This window comes from Gobius niger (genome assembly GCF_951799975.1).
Source record: "Gobius niger genome assembly, chromosome: 20".
NCBI lineage: Eukaryota > Metazoa > Chordata > Actinopteri > Gobiiformes > Gobiidae > Gobius > Gobius niger.
Window position 1 is genome coordinate 26,619,798 of NC_136871.1, and position 20,193 is coordinate 26,639,990.

A 20,193-nucleotide genomic window follows, 5' to 3' on the forward strand; every position below is an offset into this window, starting at 1 on the left:
TGTTACGCAGTGTGCCTTTAAATGTCAGGAGAAGACAATGCTAAAAATAGACCGTTCTCATTTAAATCCATCACAAACATTTCTAATATGTGGCGGTCACAAGCTTTTGGAAATGATGGACCCTCTGATGCTTTTAGATGACAGTTGACCAAACCCAAATATCCTACATTAAAATGCTTTATTTGAGTTTTTCATTTATTTAAATATAGGAAACGCTGCACAAAACATCCCTTTATTTAAGTAAATGTTTCAGTTTAATTGATCCTTTGTGTCAGTATAAAGCAGCGTAACCTGAAGGAGGCATTCAACATAAAACCTATATGCTACATTGTTATCCAAATAATGATGAAGTGGCAAACAGATAACATAAGTGACTGCTAAAAGGAGAGAGGGAAAATAACTTTAAAAAAGGTAAATAGTTTCTTCCCGCGCTGACAAATCTATATGTTGTTCTATGTAATTCCAACATGATGCTTGTTGACCGCTACATTTCAATTACTGTGGTGTGACCCTGAAGATTGGAAGTCGTGCTCTGCTCTTTCCCCCTCCTCGTACCTGGATCGTCGATATGTGCCTGAGCTCTATGTGTATCAGGGTCGATCATTACACTTCCTGGTTTAATGTCCGTGTTAACGCCATGGTAACCCCGCAGTCACATGATCACTATGGACTCAGGTTGTTATTGGTTTTTAGTGGCCGTGACAAATGGACTCGGCGCTGTCCACCTTATCAGGTCACAGCGGACTGCCGTGGGAAAGAAAGAGAAAACTACCAATAACCAACACCAATAACAAACAAAAACAATTAGATATACAGTACACTCAACATCAATTTTGTAAAGCTCTATAGCATTGTCACAATATTCCAGCCTCCTCAACCTCTCCATTCACTCCTCATCCCAACCACCCTTAGCATCTACACTGAGGCTCTACTTTCTAGCGCCTAATGAAGCACACTTTCACTATGGAGTTGTGTAATACATTTTGTTGCCTATATTTAATTCAATATGATCATCTGATTTTGAATAAACTTCTCCTTTTCTCTTTTGAAATACTTATTATTTCTCCAGCGGAAGCAGTTTTAACAGCCAACAGGAGGAGGTCATGCGTGAACTACAACTGGTCCTGGACAAACTGGAATAAACCCACTGTAACATTTACATATGTACCACATATGGGACTCCCACCACAGTTTGAAACGCCCCGCTGTACTGTAGAACCTCTCCCACGTCAGCTTGATTTTTAATTAAACCCAACACCATCAGATCCTGGAACAGCATGCGCCATAGATCACACAGAAGCAGGCCCCATAGACAGACGTGATGGCCCCACAGCTTATATATTCATCGACTTAGTTAATATTTCATGTGGCTCTAAAACCCTCATTCTCTCTAAATTGTCCCTCCTTCGTGGCAATGATAATTTAAATGCAGGATCGGCGCTGGGTGTCACTGCGCTGCCACACATGCAAATTCTATGTATATCTCGGCACATATGTATGCGAGCCGCACTCACGAACACGCCGTAAAACACGCATAAAAACGCAATGGCTAAATGAATATGGTAAGCAATGGGGGCGGCTACGCAGAGACAGTCCTGTCAAAGCACAATGAAGATCATTTGCCAATACTGGGATATCCTACATCCTCACGAATAAATGCAGCTTTCATGAACATGAACAAGATAAGCCTTTTAAATGAATCTTAACATAAACTAGTTGCTATTATTGCCAAACCATGGTCTGCAAGTCCAGATTGCAATTTTGATTGAATTTTGGTGAGCAACCCTCCAGTCTCATAGTTTTACTTTACCCAATACCCAAAATACGCTTAAAATATCTCATATTGGATTGCATGCATTAAACAGTCTTTCAAGTTTTCTTGTAGGGTAAACCTTTTTTTTCCCATTGCATCTTAGATCCAGTAGTTATTTTTCTGGATGCAAATGGGCGCAGAGGCTTGGCGTGTGCCCGAGGGCTCAGCCGGCTGACAGTATGCATCCTGGGGAGTGAACTATCGATCCATATTCAATATCTGCTACACTTCTCTGCTCACTAAAGTTGGGAGATGAATAAATAAAAGGCAGAGCTGACAGAACGTACCAGCCCAGAGCTTGGCGCGTGGCTCAGGACCCCAGATAGCAGCTTAAAATGGGCTTAAACGGAGACGGTTTGAGTAAATAACCTCAGCATAAACAGGATTAATAGGGCTTACGTTACAGAGTGGTGATGTGCTTGGAGGGTTTGAGAAAAAAAGCATGTTGTTTGCAATATTGTGCTCAAAAGAAGATATGATTGAGAGGGATGTACATCATTTTTTCAAACCAGAGTGATGTGTTACTAAAACATGCAACAGTCTATGATACAACAAATATGAATAAAGAGTAGTATTGAGGATAATATTATGACGCTTACTATGGATGAAAGAAGAGCTTTAAAGGTCCTGTGTTGTTATTATTCCGTTTTTCTTTCTGGACACCTTAGCAATGCTATTTTACATCTTACCATGGAATAAGGTAGAAAGAAGATACACAAAGCTCAAAGCAAAAAGTCCCAACTCTGGTTCATAATAACACAAACGATTAACCACTTGTTCTAAATGTAATAGACATATCTTAAAGGCACACTGCGTAATATTTTGGATTATATCGTTCTCAGCAATAGTACTTGCTCCTAATGAGACAGCTCGACACAGAAAATGATATACCTTTGCAGTGTGGATAATCAGAGTGTATTTGAATGAGGACCAAACCTATTTAAATCTCATATTTGGCTGCCTTTAGTCAACATCGCCATGGAGACGAGCTGGTTATCGTCCCCTCTCCCTGTAAAGTTACAGTCAGGTCTGAGGAGAGGTGCAAACACACGTATTTTTCACCATTAAAAATATCCAAAACAAAATAAATACTTCTGCTTTAATCTTTTTTTTCAGGTGAAATGTTGCACGGTGTGGCTTTAAATAAATCATGAGTTGCAAACATGAAACGCAATTAAACTTGACAAGTATTGTATTATGATAATATTGTTTATCTATTTACTGAACGTTGAGCTGATATGTGAACCCCTGGAACCAGATGGACCTGCATCAGTCAGAGCTGAGATTTAGGGTGGTCATGTTTTTCATTAAAGATCAACACTATAAATTGGTTGAAAGCAGTCCGTCTAACATAATAGGAAAGCCATATAATCCTAAAAGATCATAAGGCATTTTTTTTTTTTACTCGGAAATGTTCAAGTGAATACAAAGAAAATGTGGTGAAAAGTAGCACTAAAGCGTTCAGGGAGAGCGTCGTGTCAGCATCAATCCATCTTTCATCTGTAACTGACTCTGAAGGCGGCGAACACACACACACGTTTAACAATAACCCTGAGAAAACCTCTCTCTCTCTGTCTCTCTCTCCCTCCACACACCCTTTTCTCTGTTCTCTCTATCTTTGGACCGCGATCCTTTTAACTTGCACTGGCCTCGTCCTGACGCTTGAATCTGTCACTTGTGAAGCCCACCTCTCTCCACACCTGCTGCGAGACATGCATCCAGGCCCGCGCTCTTAACTTAAACCGCTTCTGCCACCGCGGCTCGGTGCTCGCCAACGCCGGCCGCAGAAACGGATCAATATGTTTTGCTGGGGGTGGGGGGCTACAGTGTTTTATTTTTTATTAGCTACTCGCTGTTGGTAAAGAATTTATTTGGTTACTGAATGAACTGTTTACAAAAGCAATATTTCTGAATAACAATGAGCATCTTCTCTATGGTGGCTTATGTGTGACTAAATGAATTTATAAATAACATTATTATAAGATAAAGCATGGTAGGGCTGCAAAATGAATTGACACTGAATTGGATTCAGAATATCTTTCCAATGGAGAAGTGAACCTACATGATAATGTTAAAGAGAGCAAAATGTTACGAGTTTTCTGAGCAGAACATATTGCTCGGTGAAATGCTATTTTCATTTTGAATCTGACGTTGTAAGGTTGTCTTTGTGCAACCACTGACCGTACAATTTCATCATACTTATTTAAAGGAAGACGTTACATATACTCTATAAAACTTACAAACTCTGAGAATGTTTAACTCCAGTCTTCTTTCTGATAATCTCAGTGAAATGACAGACTGTAAGAACTATTGCACCCCATCATGTAAATTATAAGAATTTTCTAGGGATGCACCGATACCACTTTTTCTAAAACCGATACGAGTACGAGTACTTGGATTTAAGTACTCGCCGATACCGAATACCGATACGAGTACAAGGCATTTTCTTCAACATTCTTACTTTTTTCACAGCAGATTGGTTTGTAAATTAGAACATTTACTCATTTACATTTCCTTAAGTAAAGTAGGCGACACATTTAAGAGCAGTTATATTAGAATTGTGCTGATGCCATTTATTTTTTTATTTTTTTTTCATTCAATATAATTTTTAATTTTTATTGCACTATCCATCAAAGACAGAAAAGCCCATGTCCTAAAGCTCCCAATGCCTGTGCTTTATTCATTTATGTGTTTTTATTTAACAATAGTGTTTAGATGTGACTTAAATGGTCTCTTCTCGTCTTTACTTCAGCTCCTGTAGATTTTCTTGTGTGTTTGTAGTAACTTAGCGAGTAGCTACAGCGTTTTCATTGTTCTGCTGCAGCTCATTTTCCCTCGATATAAACATGCTGTATGTCTTTTGGATTTTCTGAGGACTTTTTAGTCGCTGGGTTAGTTTTTTAGAAGAATAAACCCCTGGGCATAAAACAGCGTCAGAAAGACCAAAACTGTTAGCCGCGAGTTAGCAACGTTAGCCTGTATGTTGTAAACACTTGTATTAAGCTCTGGTTAAATCCAGCACAGACTCTGATTAGAGAGCGCAGTCTGTAATAAAGTCAGCTCTATGTGGATTATTGTATTTACACTAAACAATTCTCCAGTTTGTTGCTTCTTCTCTCCTCAGCTGAGAGCTGCGCCTCGTAGGTGCGCCTCGTAGGTGCGCCTCGTAGCTGCGCTCACCGCACGTCAAATGGTATCGGTTTCTGGTATCGGGACCTCATGAATGAGTACGAGTATGAGTACAAGCATGTGGTATTGGCCCAATACCCGATACTGGTATCGGCATCGGTGCATCCCTAGAATTTTCTGTACAATACATTGTCATTTGCAGCATGTGGCTTACTCACCCGCCTCTTCGCACTGAGCTTGAAGCTTTGACAGTTTGCCAAATGTCTCTCCCCTCTCTCTCTCTCTCTCTCTCTCTCTCTCTCTCTCTCTCTCTTGCACACATTGTCTTATTCTTTCCTGTTGTGTACCCTGCAAAAACAAAACAAAAAAACAACAATATGTTTCTATCTTTCATTCTTCCTTTTTACTAAAACATTTTTAGTAGACTTTGAAAACCATGTATAATCATGTAAATATTCACACTTCATTTGTACTTGTAAAATTAGGCAGTAACAATTCTATATATATTATTTATTTTTTTAAATGATAATTACGGTACCAAACATTTAGTTCTCATCTTGTATAACCAGTGTGGATTTCAAGCAATTGTTGGCTATATTTTAGGACCACATCGATAGCAACAACTCAAAGCATTATCTTTTCAATGGTCGAAAGCAAACAGCATAACAAACAGGAATGGGTCATGTGACTAAAATCCATGAATAGGCTCATCGACAGACAGCCCAAAAGAGTCACACATTTGACTGAACCATAAACGGATTCAATTGAAATCCAAACCAAAAAAAAAAAAGAAAAAATACACGATCAATACCTACACTTCAACAAACGACGATCTTTGGGAGTTTGATTTGTTTAAGGTCACTCCCGGGATCATCAGGGACCGGACCGGGAGCCCGGGCGGAGCAGCGCGGGGCTGAGTGAGCGGGAGGGCGGGGGCAGAGGAGCGGGAGGCAGGCGCAGCGACAGGAGCGACTCCGCGGACACAACAAGTGAACGAACTGTTGCTCCGAGGAGATAACGGCGAGATCCGGGCGGACCACGCGCCACAAATATCATCACAAACCGCGACATTTCCGCCTTTTCTTTGTCGTGACTTTGAAGACACACCGGGTTGTGCTTTTGGAGGAGAGGAAAAGAGGCGCGCGAAGAGTTCTGGGTTAATAAGTTTTTAATCTCGGCGATAACGAGAGTTTGGGCGGGAAGCGGAGTACGGAGCGCCGTGCGTCAACTTTGGCGGAGGATAACGAGGAGTGGGGATTTTAGCCGCTTCTGGAGTGAGTTTTCCCGCTGCGGTTTCATCACAAGGACCGCGACCCATAAATGACGTAAAGTAATATCTCTGTTACGACAAGAAACAGATATTTAATAAATGTTTTCAGGCTATTTAAACATTTGCCTAAGTTTTTTTTTTTTTTTAACTAACTATAAACAAAACTTGAATACAAACGAGCAAGCTTTTAGCATCATTTATAATTCAGGGAATAACCTACTGAATTGAATTTGTAATTGTATTTATCACTAAAAAAACAACTATAATTAGAGTACATACTTAAATTATTGGTTGAATTTTGTTGTTTAGGATATATATTTTTATAGGCTATTCATGGAATAAAATATGAATGCTTTATCTTTTAAATTATATCGTTCTGTTCTTTGTCTGTGTTCCTTCTTTGACAGGTTGCTTCACAGAAAGCCCTCGACCAGATAGTATCATAAAGGTTTTTTTTTCTTGTTCCACGCCACATCAAATCAGCACAAAATGGACTTTACATTCAATAAGAATATATTTTTTGTCACTAACAACTGCTCATCCCAGTAGTAAAGCCACTGAAGTAAATCTTGCTTCCAAAACAAAACAACCATCAGGAAATCGCAGGCCCGGAGACAGGAGAAGACAGGAGCGCCTTTCCCCCGTCTCCTCTGGCCTGTGGACGAAGTGTTTGTCTGAATGTGTGGGTGAGATGGACTCCTGTGGGAGCGCTGTAGACCCCACCTGACAGCTCGAACCTGCACAACTCACCGCCGCCTCCATTCACACAGCGGGGCAAAAGCACTTTGCACTGGGATGGTGCTTATAATCACTGCAAGGGTTAGTTTAGTTTATTGAAAATATTGTGATACTGTTCAAATAACTGATACAAATCAAACAGAAATCCTTAATTGAAATGTTCCTTCTGGCTGTGTCGTGATCCCCTCTGAGACCAGCTTGTGTCGCTACTAAAGTCAGCCCATATTTCTGGCCTGTAGCACACTCTTTAATAATCCGTTTCACGTTGTTCAGTGGCTGCCGAAGGCTTCAGCCTGGCCGGCACAAGTATCCCAGCGAAAGGCGAGGAGGACTTCCTCACGCTGGCCGCCTCTCGTCTCAGCCGAAAGAAGCGTGTGATCGGGGCAGGGGTCGGTGTGGCCATGGTGTTGATTCTGCTGGTGGCTATCCCTCTGTTGGTCCACACCACAAAGGCAGGGGGCAGCGGTGCGGGGGCCACACACTATGAGATGTTGGGAAGCTGTAAGATGATGTGCGATACCTTCACTCCTTCACAGGGGGAGCTCACGGCCGTCTCACCTCTGCCTCCGGACTATTCAAACCGCAGAAGCAAACAGGGCTTCAGGGGCAGCCCTGGGCTCCCTGGACCCCCGGGACCTAAAGGGCCCCCTGGAGAGCCCGGGAAACCTGGTCCTCCCGGCCCTGCGGGGCCTGGACCTGGGGGCTATGGCCAGTCTGTCTACAGCCCCAAAATTGCCTTCTACGCCGGGCTGAGGAAGCAGCACGAGGGCAGTGAGGTTCTGAAGTTTGATGACGTTGTGACCAATGTGGGCAACTACTACGAGCCCAGCACCGGCAAGTTCACCTGCCCCCTGCCAGGCATTTACTACTTCACCTACCACGTCCTGATGAGGGGGGGAGACGGCACCAGCATGTGGGCAGACCTCAAGAAGAACGGGCAGGTGAGTCACAGCAATCACACCTGAGATTTTACAGAGACAGAGCACTTCTTCTGGGCCACACAAAGTGTTACGAACACTTGGGTTTTACAAGGTAATTTTTTTTTCCCACAAACAGAACCTGAAGTAATGCACTTGTTTCACCTCACTAACATATACCACAAAAACATCTAACACTGCTTCATATAAAAGCACCCAAATTAAAGTGACCAGTTGATGGATTTCAGATGTTAGCCTGTAGGTGGCGCAGTTGTATTTTACCTGCGGCTTGGAGCATCACGTGTGTGGTTTTTGACAGCTCATGTTTATTTCTTGCATTAGAGGAGGACGAGGAGGAGCATGTCTCCCAGAGTGGCTAATAGTGGGTGTATGTAGTGACACATATTTCATTGACTTCTGAAGAAATGTTTCCTTTTCGTGTACCCGCCTTGTCTAATTGTACACAGAAAACATAAATCAGTAATTAATGCTGCTCAGCAGTGTCTGACAGTGACAGGAATCCTCCACATGTGTCTCTGTAGATGCAACAGCTGCCTGTTCTCCTCTGGGAACCCCTGACTTTACGCTGGGAAATAAATAATTATATAAATGATTACAAATGACTGAAAAGACAATAAAACGCTCCCATCTGGAGAAAGAACCTTGACAGGCTGGAATGTACAATCAGGAATTGTATTTCTAATTATTGGATTTCTATGGAGCTAAACCAGAAAGTTCTAAACGAGGATTGAACTGAACATAAGCACTTAGAGTAACATGACTTTAGATTTAGTTTATTTTTTGACTGTAAGCAATAAGACATGTCTCTAATTGAAACTATTGGAGCACCGCCACCGTAATGCCTCCAATGTGTGTGATGGGCACACACTGGACGTGGTGGGAATTAGCAGTGGAGAGGAGACTGGCCTTTGGTTTGTTACAGAGCCGTACGGTGCGGAGCTTTCTTTCTTTTGCACATCATTTTCAGCAGGTTTGATCTGACAGCGTGGTGGGGCTGTACAGACTCCCTCCCTGCTGGGATATCACTGACACGCTTCACTGGCTTCTCCTAAGACTCCTTAAATAAAGAGTGTTGGCGTAATTCAGCGGGGACACCAGCTGAGAGCATCTGCATAAGAGTGTTTAATCGCTAATTAGGCCCCGGTTTTAACAAGTCTGTAATGGATACGTGCAAATATACTGGAATATTAGCAGGGAAGTATGTGCTCTGGGGGTAAGGCAGTACAGCTACTTGCAATCCGAAATCACATGTTGAATGATGGCATCTATTATTATTTACTCTGTACAACATTGTTTTGCAGACAAACTACTCTCCCTGGGATAATGTTTAAAAAAGATTCTTGGACAGTTAAGCAGTTCATAAGATGACCTGCTCTGTCGGTCAGGTAATGTGTTAGTTCAAAACATATAATGCGAATAATCCAGTTGTGAATGAAAGCTTTAACTTTGACAGCCCTAATTACGTGTAAACGTTGTAGCTCATATTGATTGCAATAAGTGCATTTCTATCATTTAAAATTTCATTGGTGCAGCTAAGAATTCTATTGTGGTAACTATGGTAATCGTCAAAATGCTGAATATTTGACTTGGTTCATGGTTAGTATCTCTATCCACATAAAACAGTCACAAAGTTCAAGGTCTTCTCTCTCTGCACTCACTGTATGAAGTGAGGTCAGGTGTCGCAAAGTGGTGTCAGTATTCAAAATGATGTGCCTGATGTTGGTCAAATAAAAGGACTTTCAGCCATAAGATGAATGTGGCAGGTTTGTGAATCACTTCTAAATAATGATCAGGGAAAAAAGTATTTGTAGAGTTTCTTCCAGAGTTTTTTTTTTTAATGTTTTTTTCCCCAGAATTGTTACTGTACGTTGTATCGGCCCAGCTCCAACTGAATTATGACATGACATACGAGAATGTTGTGAATGCAGCCTATTATTAATTACTATATATATATATATATACAGTGCCTCTCGTAGGTATTCATACACCTTGAACTTTTGCACATTTTGTCATGTTTACAACCCTAAACATAAAGATTTTATTTTGATTTTTTTACTGAACGTTCACACACAAGTAACAGACAACTGTGAAGTGAAAGCAAAATGATACATGATTCTGTTATTTTTTTTAAAAATACAAAAGTGAAAAGTGGGACTTGCATAAGTATTCATACAGCATGAATTACTTTGTGGAACCCCCTTTTGCTGCAATAACAGCAGCAAGTCTCTTGGGGTATGACTGTACAAGATTTGCACATCTAGAAACTGAAATTTTAGCCCATTCCTCTTTACAAAACAACTCCAGCTCTGTCAGATTTGAAGGAGAGCGTTTGTGAACAGCAGTTTTCAATTCTTTTCCCAGATTTTCAATAGGATTTAGGTCAGGACTTTGACTGGGCCATTCTAACACATTAATATGTTTGTCTTTAAAGAGGGGGTATTATGCTTTTTTCAGCCACATAGCACCAGTCTATAGCACACTACAATGATGACGAAACCTTCTGTTGGTCTGTAAATGCAGTAAATTAGAATAACTGCCTTGTATAAAATTGCTCTTTCAAAATGGCGGTAGCGAAAGACTTGAAATAGGCCTCTGTCTCTTTAAGAACCTCTGACCCTTTCCGACACGCCCCCTCCACACGCTGTCTGTGGCATCACAACACTGCGCTCGTTGTCTCAACAGTATTGAAACTACGATCGGTGCATTTTAATTTTTATTGTTGGAAAGGAGCTACTGTTTATCACTTTGTGAACAATGGCCACACAGGATATTATTTGGAGACGAACCTTCCACACCGGACGCTTGGAAGGGGCTCTTGCCTGAAAAATAACTGCTGTTTGGAGGCTATCTCTTTGCATCTGCCATGCCCTATGGATCTCTAACTATACCCCCATGGACGACACCAGGATCTGCAGGAGCCCATACGATTCAAAGACGGACATTATCTGTGCAGGTGGACAGTGGTTTTTCGAGGTTACCCGTTAGCTTGTTATAATCGACTACAGCTCATTGTTGATGAAAAGTCTGCAATAAACCACAAATGTGTAAAGCCAGGCTCATTGTGTGATCATCGTAAAGGCTGCTTCAAGTAGTTGCCTGCTTTATTGACGTTATTTGTGCATAATATGCTGCGTGTTTTCAATGAATGTTGTGAAGGTGAAGGTTGTTAGCTTGTCGTGGCTAATAGTGCCTTAGCTCCGGGAGAAAACCACTCGGCTACGACTCACTGTAGATGAAATGTGAGCAATAAACTACACAATCAACAAGCCAGGCTCCGTGTGTGATCATCATAAAGGCTGCTTCAAGCAGTTGCCTGTTTTAGTGACGTTTTCAATGCATAATATGCTGCTTGTATTCAGTGAATTTTCCCGTTAGCTTGTCGCGGCTAGCTTGTTAGCTCCGGGAGAAAGCCACTCGGCTATGACCCATTGTAGATGAAATGTGAGCAATAAACTTCCAAATCAACAAGCCAGGCTCCGTGTGTGATCATTGTTAAACGGTTCTTTATGTGTGTGGTGGTTTTATTGACTTTATTTGTGCATATTTCTCGTTTTCACGTGATGACTCGAGGTTTAGCTTAGCATTAGCTTTCTCCGGAGGCTCTGTGCATCATCAAGGCCCAGCGCAGAACCAGACACTGAAATAAGTGTTCTTGTCACCGGTTTTAATCCTGGGTGTTTCGGTAACAGAAACACTGATGTGTGTCTTTGTAAAAGTCTGCTGTGGCTCCGGTTCACAACACATGAAGCTAATCCTCCATGATGACTCTGTTTACATCTTAGGGCTAGACACTGCGGGGAGGGGGTTCTGCTGAGGGGCAGTGGTTGGTTACTCGGCTGGTGACGAAAGGTCGGAGGCGTATCCTGGAGGTCGAAGGCGTTTCCTGAAGGAATCACGCGTTTTATCCCTAAAATGGCTGCCATCGGAGTTTTTACAGATTACTTGAAAATACGTGAATGTGCTAAGGCAACACTTCAGGCATGGTTTTAATGAGGGAATGACTTAATAACATGATGTAAAGCTTGAAAAAGTCGATTTTGCATAATACCCCCCCTTTAAACCATTCCATTGTAGATTTATCTTTGTGTTTAGGGTCATTGTCCTGCTGAAGGTGAATCTCCGCCCCAGCCTCAGTTCTCTTGTGACTCCAGCAGGTTTTCCTCCAAATTGTCTCTATATTTGGCTCCATCCATCTTCCCAACTATTCTTACAGTCTCCCCAGTCCCCGTTGAGGAAAAGCAGCCCCACAGCATGATGCTACCCCCACCATATTTGACACTGGGGATGGTGCACTCAGGACGATGAGCAGTGTTAGGTTTGCGCCATACATAACGTTTTGCATTTGGGCCAAAAAGTTCAATTTTTGTCTCATCTGACCAAAGCTCCTTCTTCCACATGGAGCTGTGTCCTCCATATGACTTCTAGCAAACTTCAAACGGGATTTTTTATGGCCTCCTTTCAATAATGGCTTTCTTCTTGCCACTCGTCCATGAAGGCCAGATTTGTGAAGAATACGACTTATAATTGTCCCATGTACAGTTTCCCCCAGCTCAGTGGCAGGACTTCACAGCTCCTCCAGAGTTATCATGGGGCACTTGGTTGCCTTTCTGACCAGTGTTCTCCTTGTTCGCTCTGATTTTAGGTGGAGGACCACGCCTTGGTAAGTTGGCAGTGTACCTACGAGAGGCACTGTATATATATATATATATATATATATATATATATATATATATATATATATATATATATATATATATATATATATATATATAATTATTATTATTACATTTAAAGTACTTAAAAGTATAATAGTCTTCCAGCTGTGGTTACTTGTTAGCAGCATGAATCATAATCCTCAGATGGCAGCCAGGCCAGGTGTTCTGCTTGTGGCTTATGTTGTTTTGCTTGACAGTTAGAAACAGACTTAGATAAACAAGTGATATAATGATACAATAGATAGTCTATAGACACGTGGTGGTGCTTGGGCCGTGGCTGGTGTAGACTTTAGTGATGCAATGAAAGGAGAATAATCTTTTTGAGGTTTTGGTGATGACGGTGACCGCTGCGGTAGAGATGAGTTGAAGGAGGGTTAAGTCGTATAAGCTCAAACAGCTGGATGATGGAGAGGATTGGGAGTCTTACATGAATGTCCCAAAACCCATTTTTTCCCCTGTTGTTAAAAAAGTAAAGTAAGAAAAAACGTCTCACCAAAGCCGATGGAATGATTTGTGAATAGAGACCATTGTGGGAAGTGTACATCATATAATTACTGTGAACTAGAGGTCGTCTATAATCCATGTGTTCTAAACTGTAAAATGTGTCAGTGTTGAACTGTGAAAGCAGGGGCTGCTTTATTAGGGGCAGAGGGCTGATTTATTCAGGAGAATCATGTTTACTAGATACCTCAGATGGAGCTTGTATCAAAGACAAAAATCAGCAGATTCCAAAACAAAAAATGGCAAGTCTCTCGCTGTTATAAGTAAAAGTCTGCAACGTAAAATATATAAAATATGATCAGAGCATCTGAGGTGTGCAAACCTGTGACCGAGTTTCACTGCAATGTTTCTTAGCTCCCCTGAAGCCTGGGGAGTTGTGGGAGTTCTCATTTTAAGGCTCTGACTGAGATCTGTCCAATGCAAAATTGGTTCCGGATATATATCGGTCGACCTCTACGGTGAACAATTATTAGCCATTGAAAACCTTGAAGTAGCTTTGTTGCATTGAATGTACACTTCATTCACATGCATTACACACATTGCCTGCTCCACTAAAACAAAGCCATTGTTTTGTTGTTTTGATATGCTATATAATGTCTTCAAACTAATCAATTTCCCAATTCCTTATCAGAATCATGGTCAGCCTATCCCAAGCGGTCATAGTGTCAGCAAGGAACAGGAGAACACAGCGCTTCGTATTGTATTGATCTGATGCACAGTAGACAGAAAAGTTTACAGGGAGCTAAATGCGAAGTTTAATTTGTGCCCCCCTTTTTTTTTTCTTGGAACACATTGTCATTCCTGTCTTCTTCAACTCTTACATTTTTTATAAGCTTTAGATTAGATATTCTCCGCTCCACCTGTGCTGCCCTTTTTACACGTCTCTTCGAACCACACTGGCTATTGACTTCCTCCATTAATTATCTTTTCCCATCAACTAAATTATTTAACCCAATTCTGAGCCGATCGTGGCCAGGTAATATTGGACAAAAGAGTTTTCCCGGGGCTAGACAGTCTGAAAGAGAGTGAGGGAGTTTGTGCGAATTTGCGGGAAGGCAAATGACAAAAGTCGAAAGGACAAGACATTATGTACTCAATGAAGTCAAAGCTCACAGGTGACTTTTTGAGGTAAAGTGTCTTAACATTTGGATGAGAAACAGGACATCATGGTTTCTGGCGTTGAATAACACATTCTGCTGTAATTGGGTCAAAATATTATTATTTTTTGGTCATTTTAACATCACACGTTTTATGTGCTTCAAATCTTGAAAAACTGTGTGTCCTTCACTTTGTAAATCTGTAAATGGGACTAAAAGCTGCTGGAACAGAGTGTTTTGAGCCGTGTTGAAGGAGACAGACAGAGACAGACAGTGCTGCATTACTCAGACATGTGAACGAAACAAAACAGCCCGTGTGTGACGAGGGAACGACATGACAAAAGTCTTTGGGGCGACAGTGGCGCAGATGGTTCAGCGGGTCGTCTCATTATCAGAAGGTGGGGGGTTCGATTCCCGCCTCCTTCACCCTCCTTGTCTCCAGTAGGGTTGGGAATCTCTGGGCACCGCACTATTCGATACGATACGTGATGCATGATACATGGCTGACGATAACTATTATCTCACGATAAGCCGATACTGCGATAATCGATTTTCACCTTATTCCGCCCCGCCCACTTTTGCCACTTTTTGCTTTGACTCGGCACGTCCGTTGTCCAGACACTTCCGGTCAAGCGCGAAGCCTGTTCATTGAACGGAGAACGAGGGAAAATATTCTCCGCTCAAATCTGATGTTTAGTCGATTGATTTGTGTAAAATGGCCGATGTTCACTTGCACAAACAAGTTGACTCTGCACCGTTTCTCTGCACAGTCGAAAAATGGCTTTGTTTTTGTGTAGTGACTGATTTGATGTGGACTTCTCCAGTCCTATGTTAACTGGTAGGAGAAAAGGGGCGGGCACAATTCATGTCGGCGCCCACGCAAACCTCCGGAATAAGGTGAATATTGCACAAAAATAACCTACGATACATCACGGTTTAAAAAACAAATGCTACTTTTAACCTTTATTTTATCATACTACATATTATTCATCATTTACTTTTCTTTTCATGTGCTTTGTACCCCTTCTATAACTGATCCCTGACTTGCACACCGAAAATGGGTCTATAGATCTGTCAGTGACTCCATTTACATTTAAATAAACAAGAAACCACAGTCCTATTTAAAAAAGGAATAGATCAACCCCAAATTAATGTTATTTATAATTATTAAAACTATCATTAAAAGGAATGTATTTGTGTGACAGTGTTTGATCCAAGTGCTTAAAACTGCACTGCCCCCCCCCCGCTGTTCTGACTGAATTCTTGATCATTATTCCTCTGTTGACTGTGAAAACAGTAGAGCGCTACAGCCTTATTAATATGCATGACGTCGCTCATTAATATGCATGATGCCATCAAAAGTATCGACATCAGAATAAAAAGTAAGTCGGTATCGTCCTGCAAAATATCGCGATATATCAGAAAATCGATATATTGTCACACTCCTAGTCTCCAGTGTCTGCGTACACTGGTGTCTGAATGAGAGGGTGAATGGGTGAGTGGTTCCTTGCTGCAAAGCGCTTTGAGTGCCTAATGTAGGTGGAAAAGCGCTATACAAGTTGAGACTATTTACCATTGTGCTGCAAGTAACACTTTCAATTTTATCACAACTCATGTGCCCTTAGGATTGCCTTGATCATGTGTCAAAGCCTTCACTATGAATGCCTCAATTGGTAGCCTGGCCAGGCAGTTTACACACTTCTTTAAAAAAAAACATGTAGTCTGGGATCAGAGCCTAGCAGCGATTTCTTCAAAGTCCCAATGAGCGTGATTGACAAGCGTATTCAAGCCGCCACAAAAACTTAAGGATACAAGGAGTCATTGGCAAATGAGTTCAAATATAAGAAACTAAAACAGTCAGTAGAATATGGGTTTCTTTATTCTGCAATAGAATGAGTAACTTTCATCTTTTACTGGCCCTTATTGCTGTTATTTTGGGCTTAGCTTTGAATGAGAACTTACCGTATCACTGCAAATGTAGCAACAATGGACTTTATGTGGTACTGTATATACCTACTTTATGAAGTGGCACTTTACAGAAAGTCAACACAAGTTATATTAGTCAATAATTAAACAATCCAACAATGAAAATGTTCCCCGTCGGACTAAGACCCTCCTCCTTGTCCCAATGTCCATCCCTGTTGGGTTGTGCGTTTACCACTGCCAGGACGGTAAGCATCACCGCTGATGGATGGCTGGTTTCGGCACGATGTCATTTAGAGACGTCCCACAGAGGTATGAGAGGCTCTGATAGACAGGGGGTACGGGCGACGGGAGACAGCCACCGGGGCAGACTGCCGATTGTGTATTCAGAAGAGAGGAGCTGAGTCGCGGAGGACGAGACATGAACGAGCTCTCTGTCCAGTTAACGAAGGCGCACATGCAGTGGCCAGACCGATCGCTCACGCCCTGACTCACATGGAGCAAACGGCACGCCGCGCTACAAGCAGATCATCTTCATATGTGGAAGAAATTATAGGTGAATCTTTGCAAACACTCCTGATCAGGATACAGACGGGCCACTTGTCATACTAGGGGGCGTGGCCTAGTCGAGGGGAGATTAAGTTTGTTATGGGAATCACACTTTTTAGACATTTTCTGGTGGACTATCTGGACCATTATAGAGGTTTGTCGCAGCAGACACGTAGAAGTCACGTAGTGAAAAACCGGCACCTTACGCTGGTTGTTAACATGTAGCATGAAGCTAAGAGAGCAGAATCATGGTTAACCACTCACTCACACACTCATGCATTAAGGTAGGGGAGACCGGAGTACCTGGAGGAAACCTATGTAGACACGGGGAGAAACTCCACACAGAACGGCCCCGTCCATTGATCGAACCCGGGACCTTCCAGCTGTGAAGCAAACCTCCACTGTGCCGACGATGCCCTGCCACCTTTCCGATGCCATCTGTATCTACACAAAAATGCCAAAGCAAAGTGGTTGAATTGAAATTGAAGAACACCCTTGGTTTTCCATCTCATTTTTACTATACTAGTAGCCCAATTCTTATTGTGTTTACTTTTTGCTACTTTACCACTCCCTGTTTACATGGTGTCTTAAAAGTCAAATGACCAAGAGAATAGGATTTCTCCTCCTCACTGCAGGTGGCCTATAACTCATCACTCGATTGGTGTTGAGGTAGATGACCTTTTCAATGGATATATAATTCACCACCAATATGTACTCTGCCCTTTAACTGTGAGGAGCACGAGGAGGGCGCATGAATATTTATGGACCAGTATGGAGTGGATGGTCAGTGGGTAATTCTGCGGGCTCGTTTATACTCATAGTTACGGTACAGGTGTTAAGCCTGTGTTAAAGTAAAGTTCGGTTCACAGACTTTTGAAAAGGCTAAGCAGAGCAGACCTCTCGGTCCACTGTGTTTATGCGCAACAGTCCGTGGTCTGGATTATGTTCACATGGTGCAGTAACAGCATTAGTCATCAGGGGGCAGTATGCCATCGTTTATTAGCCTGGCGTGAGCCAGACTGGTCCTCCATGGGGTCTGGTATTGTGTGATTTGAATTTTGCGGACTCCGGCAAAACCAAACAGAGCCAATCATTGCTCACACAATTTGTTTACGTGCTCTGTCCTACCGTAACCAAAACAGTGAAGAGGGAGGCCGCGACACAGCGATCTTTTACCAGTGCTCTTTCTTCTGTTGTAAATGAGCTGGACTTGCCACAGCCAGAAGCTGCTCTGAGGACTTTCATCGGAACATTTGCTCGACTGCACGCCATGATTGTTTGTGGACTACAAACAATCATGGCGTAGGACGTAAACACAAAGCTTTGTCGCTTTGTGTTTGATTGGTTCTCTCTCGTTCAAGTGGCGATCGTTAGCCCCGCCTCGAATCTCGATTTGGAAATCGTGTCCTAATAATTTCAGACTGTCTTTATATGCATTTATAAATACATATTACAGACAAATATTTTACGGACGGCACACATTATGTAATCAGGGACTGGAGTTCAAAAGTAGCACTAGCTTCACACTCTTTCAAATAAATACATAAATAAATAATAATAATTGATTACAGGCCAATTTTCACATGCTCCTGTTAAAAGCCTGCATGTTTTCATGTTTCCTATGCTGTTAAAGCAACACCATATTTAGTTTTATTTTTGTTATTGTTTTGTTGTATTATTTTTTATTTGGGACACTAGAATGATTACTAGATGATCCATATTAAAAGAAATGTCACACATAAAATCAACACATTTATCTCCTATATATAGGCTCAGAAGCCAGTGAGTCCATATACGAGAAGACCTATGTTTATTGGCTCTTGGTTTCTTTCAGAATTGTTGAGGTTCACCAGAGTCAGTTTGCATTAAATAGCTGCAAAAATGTAGCAGATTTCCCAGGAAGAGCAGCAGGATTTGCTTCTAGTGGCCAAAATTTGAGCATGGCATAAGTCTGGAAAACGGAGTAAACCAGATCTAGGGAGACTTAATCACCTGGCTTTCATTGGATTTTGTCTTTGTAGTGAGTGCAATTTGAGCATTGAACAGAAATCACAGAGGAGAAATTCATCAATAACGATTAATGATTTACAGAGTGGGAGGGATAAACATCAGACAACATTTTCACTTAACTAAAAAGGGATCTTTCCTAACTCCTTGACTGGAGAAAACAGCAATATTCTATGTCTCTATAATGGTTTAAATAAGCTTCCTACTGTTGCAGTGTGGAAAGACCTGCTCCTTATTAAAAACAGGAAAGACTATGGCAGGCTCCACTCTGTGAGGGAGCCTTAACAGTATAACTACCCCAGGTGCAGAGGTTAGAAGGAAATTAATCAGAAAACCAGCCTTTGCATTCAAGACAATGTATGGCTGTGTCTAGGATTTTTGACACCCTGAATAAAAATCCTTTACAATAGATTGGCCTATGACGGTGTCTATAGTTTTGCAATTTCATTCATTTATATATATTTTATTTGACCTTCATTTAACCAGGAAACTGCTACTTAGGTTCAGACTCTCTTTCACAGAGAGAACACTTTACTTGCTTTTAATGGTAGGAGAAACAAAACACAATATGTACATAGAACATGCCAATTCCACGAATAAAGTCCAGCATGACCCTTCTTACTGTGAGGTGAGAGAATTGACTGCTATTATTTAGGTGATATAGCGTCACCAATAAATACTTTTTTCAAAATTGTGCTGCCCTGCTTCCCCTTTTGTTGCTTTATGACATCTATCATGATTAATTAGAACAAATTTTGACATCCACACTAAACATGTCACTTCTTATGACAAAGACTTCCCTGTTACGGCTGATAATGACCATTGAAATCGCACCAAAAATGTACGAATTGCAATTATAACACGCTCTGGCAACAAGTAACCCACTGTCTGGTTGAAAGGCTGCTGATGACGGGTTTTGGCTCAATTAAACTCAGGAAGCGCGCAGCTCCGGTTGGTAAGTGTGAGGTGGCGACAGTGAGAGGTGTCAGGCGATAATAACACCACTCCTGACAACGTGCCAATATGTGCCTCATATGTTGCTCATTATACACATTTAAATGTTTTATTTTCTGCTCAGGGAGTCTCTAAAGTAACTTTGATCAAGCAGCATTTTTGCAAACCATCAGAAATTTAGCTAATAAAAATGCTTACAAATGTTGATATTGTAATTTTCCATTTTCTAAACAACAATTTTGACAATATACAGTAGTAGCTGTAGAATACCAATTGTTTTGACCTTCAATATTTTGTAAAAGGAGACATTTATGGGAGAAAAAGATTTCAAAGTCTATATCAATGGCAAGCAGCTAGTTGTTGTTTACATAACCATACCGAGAGTATTGCTCCCTTACAGATGTGAAACCCATCCCTGTGAAATTAAGCAAGTGCTTTATTTGTCATTGTACAACCGTACTGTGACAAACGTGTTGTGAGAGGTAGGGGAAATTGGAGCACTGCCTTCAGTCTTCTCTGATCCTCTGAAACGGTCCAGCGCCTCCTGGGTTTGTCCCTG

At 41.6% G+C, this 20,193-nt stretch overlaps 1 protein-coding gene across 3 annotated transcripts in view; it reads left to right on the plus strand.

The window, feature by feature from the left end:
• The first annotated feature begins 5,741 nt into the window (after positions 1 to 5,741).
• c1ql4b (complement component 1, q subcomponent-like 4b) overlaps positions 5,742 to 20,193 on the plus strand; it is a 34,264-nt gene continuing 19,812 nt past the window's right edge. The window contains exons 1-2 of one of the 3 annotated variants that reach the window (XM_079578761.1): positions 5,742 to 6,272; positions 6,620 to 7,891. In XM_079578761.1, the coding sequence (XP_079434887.1) occupies positions 7,352 to 7,891 (540 nt within the window). In that variant the 5' untranslated portion in view covers positions 5,742 to 6,272; positions 6,620 to 7,351. The remainder of the gene's footprint in view (positions 6,273 to 6,619; positions 7,892 to 20,193) is intronic. The other 2 variants (XM_079578760.1, XM_079578762.1) reach the window with 2 other exon arrangements.